The sequence below is a fragment of the Sesamum indicum genome, linkage group LG9 (assembly GCF_026168435.1).
Source record: "Sesamum indicum cultivar Baizhima isolate 11 linkage group LG9, ASM2616843v1, whole genome shotgun sequence".
Lineage (NCBI taxonomy): Eukaryota > Viridiplantae > Streptophyta > Magnoliopsida > Lamiales > Pedaliaceae > Sesamum > Sesamum indicum.
In genome coordinates this window covers 1415686-1429057 of record NC_142665.1, presented here as the reverse complement: position 1 = coordinate 1429057, position 13372 = coordinate 1415686, and the positions used below count along the sequence as shown (strand labels likewise).

At 33.5% G+C, this 13372-nt stretch overlaps 3 protein-coding genes and 1 non-coding gene across 5 annotated transcripts; 1 reads left to right on the top strand and 3 right to left on the bottom strand.

Annotated features, from left to right (window-relative positions):
• Positions 1-371: 371 nt before the first annotated feature.
• Positions 372-3570, top strand: LOC105169976 (Sas10/Utp3/C1D family). The gene is made up of 8 exons (XM_011090534.3): positions 372-635; positions 795-882; positions 1678-1857; positions 2109-2291; positions 2385-2558; positions 2643-2797; positions 2926-3052; positions 3170-3570. Exons 1-8 carry the CDS (start codon positions 589-591, stop codon positions 3179-3181), a joined length of 966 nt encoding a protein of 321 aa, XP_011088836.1. The 5' UTR covers positions 372-588; the 3' UTR covers positions 3182-3570.
• Positions 3571-5315: 1745 nt separating this feature from the next.
• Positions 5316-5398, bottom strand: TRNAL-UAA (transfer RNA leucine (anticodon UAA)). The gene has a single exon. It is a non-coding gene; the product is annotated as a tRNA-Leu (tRNA).
• Positions 5399-7219: 1821 nt separating this feature from the next.
• On the bottom strand, positions 7220-10008 carry LOC105169977 (histone deacetylase HDT1). 2 transcript variants are annotated; one of them, XM_011090536.3, is made up of 9 exons: positions 9849-10008; positions 9190-9260; positions 8862-9078; positions 8684-8752; positions 8423-8595; positions 8224-8271; positions 7965-8043; positions 7622-7748; positions 7220-7549 (listed from the first exon to the last, which is right to left on the bottom strand). In XM_011090536.3, the coding sequence occupies exons 1-9, from the start codon at positions 9859-9861 to the stop codon at positions 7489-7491; spliced, it is 858 nt and encodes a 285-aa protein (XP_011088838.1). In that variant the 5' UTR covers positions 9862-10008; the 3' UTR covers positions 7220-7488. The 2 variants fall into 2 exon arrangements, with proteins under 2 accessions (XP_011088838.1, XP_011088837.1); XM_011090535.3 differs by having other exon boundaries at positions 7965-8049; positions 9849-10007.
• A 1863-nt stretch (positions 10009-11871) lies between these two features.
• LOC105169978 (uncharacterized protein At4g22758) lies at positions 11872-13372 on the bottom strand. Its single transcript, XM_011090537.3, has 2 exons — positions 12652-13372; positions 11872-12402 (listed from the first exon to the last, which is right to left on the bottom strand). Exons 1-2 carry the CDS (start codon positions 13058-13060, stop codon positions 12227-12229), a joined length of 585 nt encoding a protein of 194 aa, XP_011088839.1. The 5' UTR covers positions 13061-13372; the 3' UTR covers positions 11872-12226.

Below are 13372 nucleotides of genomic sequence, written 5' to 3'. Positions count from 1 at the left end.
AAAAAAAAGATATATGAGGATAGCAAGCTTATAGATTTTCTACTACTTTTCATACTAATTATAAAAATTATAAATTTTGAATGAGATTGGTTTTTTTAAAATCAAACTTTTATAATAACTCAAATTATCTTTTAGGAAAATGCTTGTAATAAATATATTCTAAGGGGAGTGAATGATAAGAGCATTTATATCTTCAAAATTATGACCAATATTATTAGGGAATTTTTTTTATTATCTTTTACACTTTACTGATAAGTGATAATAATATATTTTATTTAAATTATATTGTATATAATTTATTTATTTTTTAATAATAAAAAAATAATTAACCCCTTGCATTACCCCTAGACTGTGGTACAAAGAATGCAGCTACCTCTGGATATACATACGTATGCTGCAAAAGCCCTTTCACCGCATAAACCCTAAAACACCTCTGTACCTCTGTTATTAATAAAAACTCTAGGCAGACTCATAAATCTACTCGCCATTCGCCATCTCCTCCCATCTATAGGTGTGCAATTTATCATCGCTATTCGCACAGCACAGACCGTTTATAGCCGTGGAATACGGTGATAAAACTCAGGGCATATGGCGGAGGCCACGAAATCTATACCCACCAATGAACGAATACACAGGTAACCCTGATTCTGTTGTTTCCTTCGTGATTTATCCTCAATTTAAGATTACGAAACCCTAATTCGTTATTAATTGAATCTTTGGAGGGGTTTTGGTCAATTGGAGAGTGAATTTTCCTTTTCAAGAAACCTAATTCTTCATTACATGAACTGTTTCAGAGAGGCTCCGCAGTTGGTTACCGTGTTGAAGGAAATGAAGGAGGGTTTGGATACTCTTAGGAATAAAATCCAGGCTTTAACTGCTAAGGTATTGCTCAGTCCTTGAAGTTTTGGTTTGCGGTATTGCAGATTTGCACAATATATATGGGTTATAGTGCACTTTTCTCCGTAGTAACTATTTCTTTTTGCCACTTTTCTGTAGTCTCCCACATTCACAGCTATTGAATTCTGTTTTATAATTAACCAATAATAATCATAACAGGTTCTATTCCGAGAGCAGGTACTTGATGTTGATTGAGTTTCAGACTAGAGAACTTGATAGCTTATTTGAAACAAAACATCCAAAAAAGTAAATCAAGTTTATAGTTAGTATCGGGCGTCCCAGTATTACAATTGAAAAGCTTAAAAAAGAGAAGGGAAGAGAGTGGGAGAACAGAGAAAAGGTTCCAGGTCTTTTCAAGATTACATGCTTACCTTGTCATTATAATTGCATATGCCGATGGAACATATTACTTCAAGACAAATATAATTTGTGAATAATTTCATATGCCGATGGAACATATTGCTCAGTTTTATGGCGGTGGGTTATTTCTACCCACTGCTTCTATAATGCTTCACACAAGGAATGAACTATAATCCATTTTTATTGCTCGTCCACTGGTACACATTACAAAAAGACCAATATAATTTATGGATGCTTGCTGCTTTACTTTATGTGTTCAGTCCTATTTTTGGTTATTGCTAAACAGTGTTCCTACTTTTAACACAAGGAATGAACTATTGTTTAGTTCTTGTTATACTGAAAATAGAATAGGGGAGGGGGAAGGAGTATGATTTATTTTGTTTTTTTCTCTTTTAATTTTTGTATGCTTTTTATGTGCAGGTCAAAGCAAATAATTTCCCGACATCAGATGGCATAAGCTATCTTGAAGCCAAACACTTGCTTCTTCTGAACTATTGCCAGTCGCTTGTCTATTTTCTGCTTTGCAAGGCAAAAGGACTATCTATTCAGGGGCATCCAGTGGTTAGGAGTTTGGTTGAGATAAGATTATTCTTAGAGAAGGTATCTCCTTATGTATATGTTCCCTCCCATTTGCATGTAGAGACAGAGGAAAAGAGAACATGAAAAACAATAAAGCAATACCTGTGGGCAGCTGGTTTGTGCTAGTCAATGTGTGAAATTATCTCCTATTGCCACTTATGGTGACATTGATAAGTTTGAAGAAGTCAACTGGAGTTTTAGTTTTGCAATTCTGTTTTCATTTGACATATCTTTGGGAGGTTTTTTTTTACTCCTCACTTGGCCCTATGCAGATTCGCCCGATTGATAAAAAACTCCAATACCAAATTCAGAAGCTAACAATGACTATAGCAACAGAAGTTCAGAAACCAGGTTTGAATGAGAAGGAAGCAGGTGAAGCTCAGAAGTCAGAGGACTTGTTAAAATATCGCCCAAATCCAGACTTGCTTGTTAGCAAAACTAATGCAACTGCAGAGGTGATTAAACGAGCAAGAATTCATCACTAATATTAGTTACATTATCATTCTTGTGGCATGCTACAATAATGTTCTTGGTTGCATGTTTTACAGGATGCTGGTGGTGCATATCGACCCCCAAAATTTGCCCCATCTTCTATGGAGGAAGATAAGATGTCAAGACAGGAGAAAAATGCTTTGAGGAAAGAACGGGAAATGCTAAGACAAGCAAAGCAAAGTGCTTATGTTAGAGAATTAATGAATGATCTGGAGGGAAGACCTGAAGAGGTGCCCAGATGGTTAAGTTTTTATGTTAATGCAATATATTTCTCAACTTCTAACTGATCTATTGTTGACCATGGCAAAGTACAGGTTAGAGACTACGTAGGATCAGAGAGTAGAGAAGTAATGAATTACATGGCGAAGATGGAAGAACGTGCTCGACAAGAAGAGGAACTTTTTACGCGTGCCCCTCTCACCAAAGTTGACAAAAAGAAGATGAAACATTTAAAGAAGTCCAGAAATGGGTAAGTCTCAATGGAACGTTGGACGGCCAATTTTCTTGAATGAGTAATCTTGTGAACTTATTTTTGCTTTTCATTTCTGATTTTACTTGATTGATCAACTGCTTCTTTCCCTATGTTGGTCGAGCCAGGTTGCTTGGTCTGACAGAAAGTTTCTATGATGAGATAAAAGCTTTACCCATGGAGGGTAGCGCCCCAGAGCAAGTGACCGACTTCAGTAATGCTAGCAGTCTAGATAGAAAATTTAAGAAGCGCAAGGTAAAGCGATGTTTTCTCTTTCTGACATCTCATTTTAATGTGTCATTACATTTCATTAAATCTTTAATTCGGTATAAGATGTCCTAAAAACACTCACAAGTGTGTGACTCTTTACAGCGAAAGCATTGAGTAGCCGAGCTTAGGATGATCCCAACTTAACTAAATTTCTCCATAACATCTTGGTCCTTGCGCTGTGTTGAAGTCATTATTGTGAAACTGGTAAAGGGTTCATCCGGTTGGCGGCTTTCTGAAGGAGAACATAGCCGTTTTGGGGATGTAACTTGTTGCAAGAGACAATTGAGATCTTTCTGATTTAGAATTTAGGCAGCAACCATGATTCTCGATTAGTCGTGCCATCAAGTTTTGCTAGACTTGATTTATTAAGTTCTACAGTTTGTATGGCCCTTACATTAATTGTCTTGTATTTATTTGGATTTTTAAGTTTGTAAAACAGTGTTTGTTCTACTCTCCAGTGTTGCAAAGAGAAAGAAGCCAAGTTACAGTCTTTTTATTCTTAATTTTTCGAAACAGATTACCGAAAGGATACACTTAACATTTGGCATTACGTATATTAGGCTGTATTGTGAAGGACATCCCTTTGCTTGCACCTATAGCAGTGTACAAAATAATACCAAGTTCATTTGTAACAAGCTAGATCCCTTAGAGTCTGGATTGACTTGCTACTAGGAATTAACTGATCTTTTATATGAAAAAAAAACAAAGGGAAAAGATTATCAATGCATTGACTTAAGGGAAAAGATCTTTTAAAATTTTTAAAGATGTTAAATAACAATTAGTTGGTATAATGTGTCAAGGCATGAGAGAATTTTATTTCTATAAATATAAATTATTAATTCTTTGTTTGAAACATGTGTCGAAGCACGAGAGAATTTTATTTCTAAATAAGTAAAATTAAATATTTTTTGAAAGAATAAAATAAATAAATGATAATAATCTCAAATTAAAAATTTAAAGTAATTTATAACTAGAGAAACACATAACTATATTGGACATAAAAATGAGTTTAAATTATTATTAACTAATATACCTAGAAAAATGAGTGAGTATTTTGGATAAAGATTATCAATTGCACTTTTGTATAAATTAAAAAGAAAATAGAAGATAATCTTTAAGCATCATTAGATACCAATGTAAAATATAAATTATATCACTGATTAATTTATTTACATAAATCAGGTGAATCTTATCTAATTTTTAAAATAAATGAAAATATTTTCTTACGTGGCAAAATAAGATCCAAATATACTGTTCAAGTATGCATGTTACTTGGATAGTATGTGTTTCTATTTTATTATATATAGATTAGTTTAATACGTTTCTATAAAAATTCAATATATGATTTGTAGATAAATAATTCCACATTACAAGATAGGATCAAACAAAAAAAGCATGAACTTTTTGCAATATCAAGTATGTGAAAACCCTAAATTGAACACGAAACTTTAAACTTCAATTCACTAATAAAAAAACTCAACACAAATAAAAAATTAGTAGAACATTACAAAGATTGAAAAAAGCCCAGACAAAAAAATAAGAAAAACTCACTGATCCAAATAAATAAATTGAATTTCAACAACTCAAATGAGAAAATTACGAAAGAGTGTAATTTCACAACAAAAAACAAATGCACTACATTGTATAAGAAAGAGGAAAAATAAAACCAAGATAATAAAGAAAAAAACCGTGTTCTGTCGGCGCCACCATAAAGCATATGTATGTATTTTAATCCGTGCCAATATCATTTGATTTGTAATGTGAAGTGGTTTATCTGCAGATCAAGCATTAAATTTTCTTAAAATTTTTCTCTTTTTTTCTCCATTTTCAAAACTTTTCTCCATATTTTTTCTAAGTTTTTTTCTAATTTATTATGTTTCTTTTCTTTTTTTTTGTAAAAGAGTTGGGGGACAAAGTGTAAATGATCCCATACGTTGGGGGTTGTTTGCATTTAACCTTTATAATTTTACCAAATTCAAAATCGTCCTTAAAAATATTCTATCGTTATTCCCCAAAAAATACAAAATGCAACAAAATCAAAATGTTGGGGAAAAAGTATAAAAATAGAAATGCTAAATTCTTTATTTTACCTACCCTTAAAGTTTTTTATATTTTTTTTAAAAAAAAATCAACAAGAGTAAAATAATAGTATCCACTTCATTGTCCTACATAATCATTTTTTATGTAAGGAGGTGCTTGTAATTTTACAAATAAATAGAAATGCATACATAAAAACACATAAACAACATGGTGGCTGTGGGGTTCGAACCCACGCGCACTTATGTGCAGAAGATCTTAAGTCTTCCCCCTTAACCTCTCGGGCAAACCACCTCAATTGATTGTTTATGAATTGATAAGTTATATATGACACATCCCGGAATGTTCTGGCTCCTCCCTCCTCAACCTGTTTACAAAGACTCAATTCAATTAAAGAAGTATTTACAAAAACTTCTGCTTTTAAAAAAATATTTTTTTTCAGAAAAAGTTTAAAAGTGGATAGTATTTATAAAAAATTAATAAAAAGTAAATAAAAGTTAAATTGGGTACTATTTGGGAAAAAATCACTTCTAAAATAAACTTAATTATTAAAAAATATTTTCTCCCTATGTATTAAAAGGATGTTAGCTTTTTGTTTATTATTTTACTTGTTGTTTATCACTAATAATTATTCTTTTACAAATATTCATAAATTTTATTTCGATTAGTATTTCATAACTATATCTTTAAAAATATTAAAAGAATATATTTAATTTAATAATGCTCCCACTAAGTAATACACTTATTTATTCATACACAATAATTAGACTTGCATGATTGCAAAAAATAATTATTTTATTAACTAATAAAATAATAATATATGAACGAAGTAATATAATTAGACGATATAGCACATAAAATATGAAAAACTTAAAATATTAATTCTGTGAAAGTATAAATTTAGTTATTGTTGAAATTTAAATAATTTAAAAACTCTGATATCAACTTAAAATATAAAAATTTTAAAAATAAATTAAAAATAATAAAATTGAATTAAAATTATTATATTAAGGGTAAAATAATTAAAAAATAAAGTTGGATTTGTTTACAAAAAAATCAAAGCAGCTAAAAGTACTCCCAAAATACTTCTAGCTTTGACCTAAAAAATACTCTTTTAGTCGTTTTAGAAGCAGAAAGTGTTATCCCAAATAATTCAAAAATACTTTTTGAATCCAAAAACTAAAAAGCCTTTTCGCAAGCACTCCCTAATTACACCATTGGGGCAAAATAGTGATTATTAGGATACCCTCCTTACTACTATATTTTTGTATTAAATGTTTTCTTTGAAATTTATATTAAGATAATTTACAACATATGTTTTCGGCAAAATGTGAATAATTTAGAATGTCATCAACTATAATTATATTTTCCACAAATAATCATATTTTATTATTAAACTTATTTTTATTAATATTTTTAATTCAATCACATGTAAAACAATTTCATCATTTATTTTGATTGGATTCATTTTTATACTTTATTAAATAAATAAAATAAAATTTTAAATTATAGGGATAATTATACTCTTATCTCCTGAGTAATAGAAAAATTAAATCTAGCACATTCGAGATTTGCTTTTGTCTAACAAATAATATCTCCGTTAATCATTCTCTAAATCTGCTAATATTAAGAAAAAAAATTGAATAAAAATTCATATTTATTCTCGATTGACCTATAATTAATTTATTATAAATCAAACAAATTTTTTTCCTATCTAAACTACCATATAACAATTAAAATATATCTCATTACATATATATGAGGATAATTTGATTATAAAAAAATTTATCTAAAATGCAATTACACCAAATACAAAAAAAGGAGAATTATCCCTAGATTATATACACATCGAATATATTACAATAGCTCAATTTAATCCTTTTTGCCTAGAATCACTACCCTCTTCATTCACAAAACCTGACTTCTCAGTTGTATTCAAATTTGAAAAATTGAATGGTTAAGATCCACATGGGGTTAATTGAAGCAGTCCTCCATACTGATTTTCTCAATTTTTTTCTTATTCACTTCCTCGGGTATTTCACTCCCTGTTTCCTGGTTTTGTTCGCTTCCATCATTGTTTGCCAACTGATGCTACAGGTATATAGATTTATAAACTTCATGAAACAAGATTTTCACTATTTCACCACAACTTTAGCCAAAAACATACAGTAAATAAATAGCAACCTAAGAATCGAATGAAAAAGAAGAATCACAATTCTTGGTGGACTTTCCAAAATAGAACCAGGGCTTCACGAATTCCTGATTCCTGCTATAAACCCACCACGATCACGATCAAGGTAACAATCTTCATAGTCTCAGTATATTTTTCTTGCAACAAAATGAGTCAAAAATATGCCGGCAACCGCAATTCAGCCATGTGAATTTCATTTGCCTCCGTGCTTAGCCTTGGCGTGTGACTGCAGAGCATTCTCAGAAGTGAAGGACCTGAAATAGAAAAGGAGATCAGTCTTGGGGACAAAAGGTTGACAGCGAAAATCTTCTGTATCTCACACGTACTTGCTGCAAGATTTGCAGGAAAGTTGGCCGCCAGATTTAGGAGTCTGCTCCTTTGACTTGTTCCCGGTTGGAGTTTTTCCTGCAGGTTTTGAAGGGAATGGAGTTCCAGCCTGACCTTTCTTGTTACCTACAAACAAAGATTTTACTCAATACATTTTGCATATATTCATTACTTGACAAAGCATACTTTTCGCAAAAGTAGCAAAATTGATAATTTCAATTATACAAAGCATTATACAGTTTCAGCAGTCAACAATGGACACGTATGCATCAACTCTAATCATCAGATTGGTAGACATTCTGATGCCTAGCTGACTCATAGCAAAATAGTTGAAAGTTAAACCTGATTTGTCAGGAGTAGATGATTTAGCTTTCTTGGCAGGAACAGGAGTTTCTTGTTCAGCTGCTCTTTTCTTGGACTTCTGCATCTTTAGTATGAATTAAAATCAGCCAATGCCATAACAAGCTTAATTGTGTGAGAATAACTGTATAAAATGTGGTATAGATAGAGATTCCCACACTCCTCACTCCATCTGTTAGTTGGATGGCAGTGCAGGAATCAACATTGAGTACAATTAGGAAAACTCTTAGAGCAGCTTTACCTTTGGCAACTCTTCCTCGCTGGAATCATCCTCATCATCTTCATCCTCCTAAAGGCCACCACAACATTTAGTCAATGCATCCCACAAGTAACATTTTAAGTTTAAAAAGTGAAACAGTGCAGAACAGATGGCTGATACACAAAGAAGCTACAAATAAATCAGGCAAACCAGCTGCCAAGAAGTTAGAACAAAGACATACTTCTCCAGAGACATCACTAGAATCCTCTCCATCAAGTGCCATTTCATCATCAGAATCAGATCCAATGTCATCCTCATCGTCATCAGAGTCAGACTGATCTTCTTCCTTGTTTCCAATCTTAGCTGCGGCAACTTTAGCAGCCTTTACATCACCAGACTTCGGTTTAACTTTACCTGAGGAATTTTACAGAAGATGATTAAAAATCCTATTTTCCATGAACATCAACCCCAAGGGGTATGAAGTAGAGGAAAAGAGCATTACCGTTTTCCAGAGCATCTACAGGCTCATCCTCAGATTCATCCTCAAAATCATCAGAGAACTCTTCACCATCTAGAAAACGGAGAATTACAGTGCAATTAACACAAGACAAATTTCATCTGTACGGGACAATAAACATGGGGTATCTAATATCAGATAGAATAAAGCAAAGCATACGCACCTGAAACAGGATCATCAGCAACATAGCCCATAAAGTAGACACTCCCATTTTTCCAATCATGAGAGAGTTCAAAATCCCTCTCAAACACCAAATCAAACATCAATTGTGCTCTGTCTTCTGCTGAAAGAGCTCCAATGATGAAGTTCTTCGAATCAACTTTCAGCCTTAGAGGCACATGCTTGGCTCCTTTCACATCCTTCACTTCACCCAGGGCTGCCTGCAAAAAATATTGTAAAAAATGTTGATCAAAATTTCCAAGCCCAATAAACAACTGTAACAAAGAGAAATCAAACTAAATCTCCCTAAAGTTAGAAGAAACAGCTCCAACCTGAGAAATATGAATCAGTTTTCCAAATTCAGGTTGGACCTTAAGTGGTTGTCCGGCCTTAACTTCAACTCCTGACAGCACCAAACCAACATAACAGTTAGAATAAGAACACCAGAAGAAAATCTAAAGAAGGGAACTAAATGAAACTCAACGCGAATGCAAACATTATTATTCGCTTGTTCACGTGGAAAGCCAAGCCTTGATATCAAGAACACATTAACAATTATTTCCACGGCAGATGATTTATCTTTTAACATAACACGTCAAAGAAGAGGCATAAAATCATATTATATAACCTCACTCCTCCAGAAACACCCCCAGAAAAGAAAAACAAACCTTTACTTCGAGCAGTGATTTTGAAGGACAGCGTGAGGATTAACGAAATTAAAACAGCCATAAAATCAATAAATAAATCGAAACATCTTCACAAGGTAGTAAAAAAAGAGTAAATTTCTACAAAACCAGCAAAAATCTCAACTACCCATATAAACATATCAAACACAAGGAAGAGAGCCCATAAACCCATTGAAGCATGAAAATCCTCAAGACAAAACAAACGTTTTAAACAGAGGGAATCGACAAATTCATAACATCAAACATGTGAAAGGAACAGGGAGGAACATCGCGGTACCAAAAGTAATACAAGAACAGAAACTCACCCCAAAACTCCATTTTCTTCTGAATAGCAAACGAGGGCAAGAATTCTTGGGAGTTTTGAAAGAGGCGTGGAGCGGAAGAGGGGTTTAGTGGAGGGTTTTATACAAACGGGACTGCAGACAAGAAAGGGTTTATTGTCTCTGATCCGGCTAGGGTTTTGCTTACAGAATATCTGAACTTGTCTTTTTGCCCTTATTTAATTGTTTTCTTGGGCTTTGTTTCTTGTGTGCATAAGCCTTTATAATTGTAGTTGGGCTTAAACCTTCATGGGCCTAGCCCATCTGCATTATTTTGCGTATACTCAAATTATTTTTTGAACTTAAATACAAAAAAATATAATTTCAAATCTTAGAATAATTTTATAATATTCTATTTTAAATACATGAAGTTGAGGACAATATTTTGATAAAACTGAATTGAAATTTTAATTTGGCTTTTAAAAGAAATTTTATTTAATAAAAAATATCACAAATTAAATATTTTATTTTAATTTAAATTTAAAAATTTATCCACACAATAACTTCATACAGCAATAGCTAGTAAAACTAACATTTAATATGAAGAATCTAGTGACACTAACTCGACTTGGCAAGTGATGGTGCCAATGATGTTTGTAGTGAAGGACATATGGCGGTAATGTTGACCATAGCCTACGAGTGGAGAAGCTAAATGTAAGATCACGATAGTCTAAAGCATCGATGAGAGGTAGATCATGAGTGGTGAGGGTGGCGAAATTCAGTAATTTCTATATTATTATGAATCATACAAATATAATTTGTATTCATTTTATATTATTTAAAAATATAAGAACATAATAGTTTTATGGATATTATTAAAAAATTAAGAGCCTGAGTGTTCACAAAATAGTAAAAAAACCTTATAGATCAAATATGGAGTTCAAATTTATCGCATCGACAATGGGGGTTGAAGTAAACAATTCCAATTATTATAGTAGATGCAGAATTTGAGAAAATACATCATAATGAATTAAATATTCACACTTTTTTTTGTATGTATTTTTATATTGAGTTTGCATTGCTGCATTATTAAAGGTCAATTAAGATAATCGAAGGAATCATTATATATTTATATACAAAAAGATTGTAAGGAAAATCAGAAAACTCCCTCTTCGATCCTTTGTTGGTTATTAGAGTAAATTGAGATAATAGAATAATCATGAATAAAATTAAATAACTAATCATAAGAAGAGTCTATTTATTTAGAGGGGAAAAAATGAATGATTTTGATTTCAATCACTATTATAGACTCGGTCAAATCTTACAAACAAATAGGGGGTATTTGAAGGTTATACCCGATTCAGACCTATTCCAATCCATCCGTTTAAGCTAAGTCTAATATTCATCAAAACGGGTCAGGGTCTGGGCCCCAAATTGATCGTTAGTCCTGTTCTATAAATGAATGATTGAGAGGTCATTTCAAGTTATGGGCCTTCCAACTTGTTCATGCTGCATCCATTTCATGGGCTGCCTATTTTCACTGGATTATCGGATTTGATAACCAAATAAATATAATATATTATTTAAAAGTAGATACTTTTAACAATTTCGTTACATGATGATACAATATTAAAATCGGATATATTATCCAAATAGGGAGGTGAGGGGAGTCTATTATCATTGTCAACCTCAAGAGACTCCTTCCGCGAATTTTATACTATAAGTTTTATTTTTTGTTATTGTAAAATAGTATTATATTTCATATTATCTTATATGTCGTATTATAATATTTATATATGCATATAATACATACATATAAATGTTTTTAATGTATAAATGAAAGTGAATTTTATTAGGAACGATAAATGGATTGGATAGAGTGATATTGTGCTCCGAACTCGTCCCATTCGAATCCAAATTATCAGATTCAGATTCGATAAGTTTTTATTTTGTAGATGGATGCATATTATGATATATGTTTAGTTTATTTTAAAATTTTAACCCTTATTATAAAATAAATCAATATTTGTAACATAATAATGATTTATTGTGTATTTATAAATACTAGTTGTAGAAAAAAAAATTGTGGGGTTTTGTGCATTAAACCTTCTAGGTTTAAAACCGGTACAATTATATGTATAAAGTATAATAAATAGAGACATATGTGCAGTCACGCCACGGTACAATTAATGTATCAAGTGGGCACAAGTTTTGGACATACACGACCACCACCACCAAAGACAAACCATCCTTTCCTTTTCTTGGAACTGTGATGCCCACATTCTGCTGCTGCTGAATTATATTCCAAACTTTGAATCTTCCCTATTTTACAACTTTCCCAATATTTCCACCTTTTAACTTTACTCTTTTACCCCCGAAACTACACCAATCCCCACAAATTGTGGCTGTAGTTCTAGGTCATTTTAACGCAAAAAGTCCATGAATTTGAGCCATGGCAAGGACTTCTTGGCGACGTTATCAGCTTCTCTTGAACATCCTGAGGTGGACGCGGTTGCTGCCACCACCTCCGCCGCCCTCTTTGGGCATAGAAAGAAGTTTCTTGACCCCAGTGCCATTAGCTTCGTCTCCCTATCCAAACCTATTCACAAAATTCAATATCAGTAACTTGATAATTAAAATAGATAAATATCCATGGTTAAAATAGGTATCATCTCATATATTGATATGATGTGAAGTGAACCATGACGTTACGGAGGAGCCTTGTTCATACATATACCATTTTCCTACTGGTTAGCCCATCAAATAATACTTTGTTTCTCCCAAATTTGAGATTATTAGTGTGCAAGAACTTGTCCACAAATTGAGATTCAAGGTACTGAAGGCTTACTTTCTAGACTAAACTGGGAGTAATGGAGGTCGAAGCCGGAGGCGTCGCCGGTAGGAAGAACAGGCAGCCTTGCCTCCTTCGCATACTGCCGTAGCGCCGTCGCAATCAAGTCCTCCACCGTTGCCTCCAGCGGCATCAGCACCTTCACGGCGCCAAGGCTCCTCTGAATAGTCACGTTCAGCAGCAACTTCGTCAGCTTAGGCTGGCTTCCCAGCACCACCACATCCTCCGCCGAGCTGCCACCGGCTCTTCTCCCGGCCAGCAAGTCCGGTACCGTCCTCGGCCTCGGAATCATCTCCTCCGCCACTCCACCGCCTCTCCCGTGAAACGAAGACGCCTTCTCCGGTAACCTCCCCTTCCTGTTCTTCTCCTGATGGCCTCCTTTCCGGTAATTCTTGGGCGATGGCATTTTGAAGATATACAACAGTTTCTATATCTTTTCTGTATGTATATATCTGTCAAGTGGATGCTTGTGTTAGTAAGTATGGGTTACCTAAGGCAGCGCTGGCGGAGGCAGAGGAAGCCGATCGAGGGCTGCGAGCCAGGCTCCGGGCGTCCGTCGGCGGACATAACCAGAAATCGAGGCGGAGAAAGCTAGGGGGTAGAGAGGAAGAGCCGTCGCCAAGGAAATCCGATAGACAGGATGAAGATATACAGGGGGTTTTTATGGAGATGGGATGGGGGATTGAGCTTTCAGCTTTATGGATGTTTCATAACTTTC

Bases quoted from the DNA above. Each gene is read 5' to 3' on its own strand.
- LOC105169976 (XM_011090534.3), top strand. From the start codon at position 589: ATGGCGGAGGCCACGAAATCTATACCCACCAATGAACGAATACACAG. The intron at 2,292-2,384 runs GTGATTAAACGA...CATGTTTTACAG, and splicing joins AAACTAATGCAACTGCAGAG to GATGCTGGTGGTGCATATCG. The intron at 2,798-2,925 runs GTAAGTCTCAAT...TGGTCGAGCCAG, and splicing joins TTAAAGAAGTCCAGAAATGG to GTTGCTTGGTCTGACAGAAA.
- LOC105169977 (XM_011090535.3), bottom strand. The intron at 8,753-8,861 runs GTGCGTATGCTT...TCCGTTTTCTAG, and splicing joins TGCTGATGATCCTGTTTCAG to ATGGTGAAGAGTTCTCTGAT. The intron at 8,272-8,422 runs GTATGTCTTTGT...GGTGGCCTTTAG, and splicing joins CTAGTGATGTCTCTGGAGAA to GAGGATGAAGATGATGAGGA.
- LOC105169978 (XM_011090537.3), bottom strand. From the start codon at position 13,060: ATGCCATCGCCCAAGAATTACCGGAAAGGAGGCCATCAGGAGAAGAAC. The intron at 12,403-12,651 runs GTAAGCCTTCAG...TTTTGTGAATAG, and splicing joins CTCCCAGTTTAGTCTAGAAA to GTTTGGATAGGGAGACGAAG.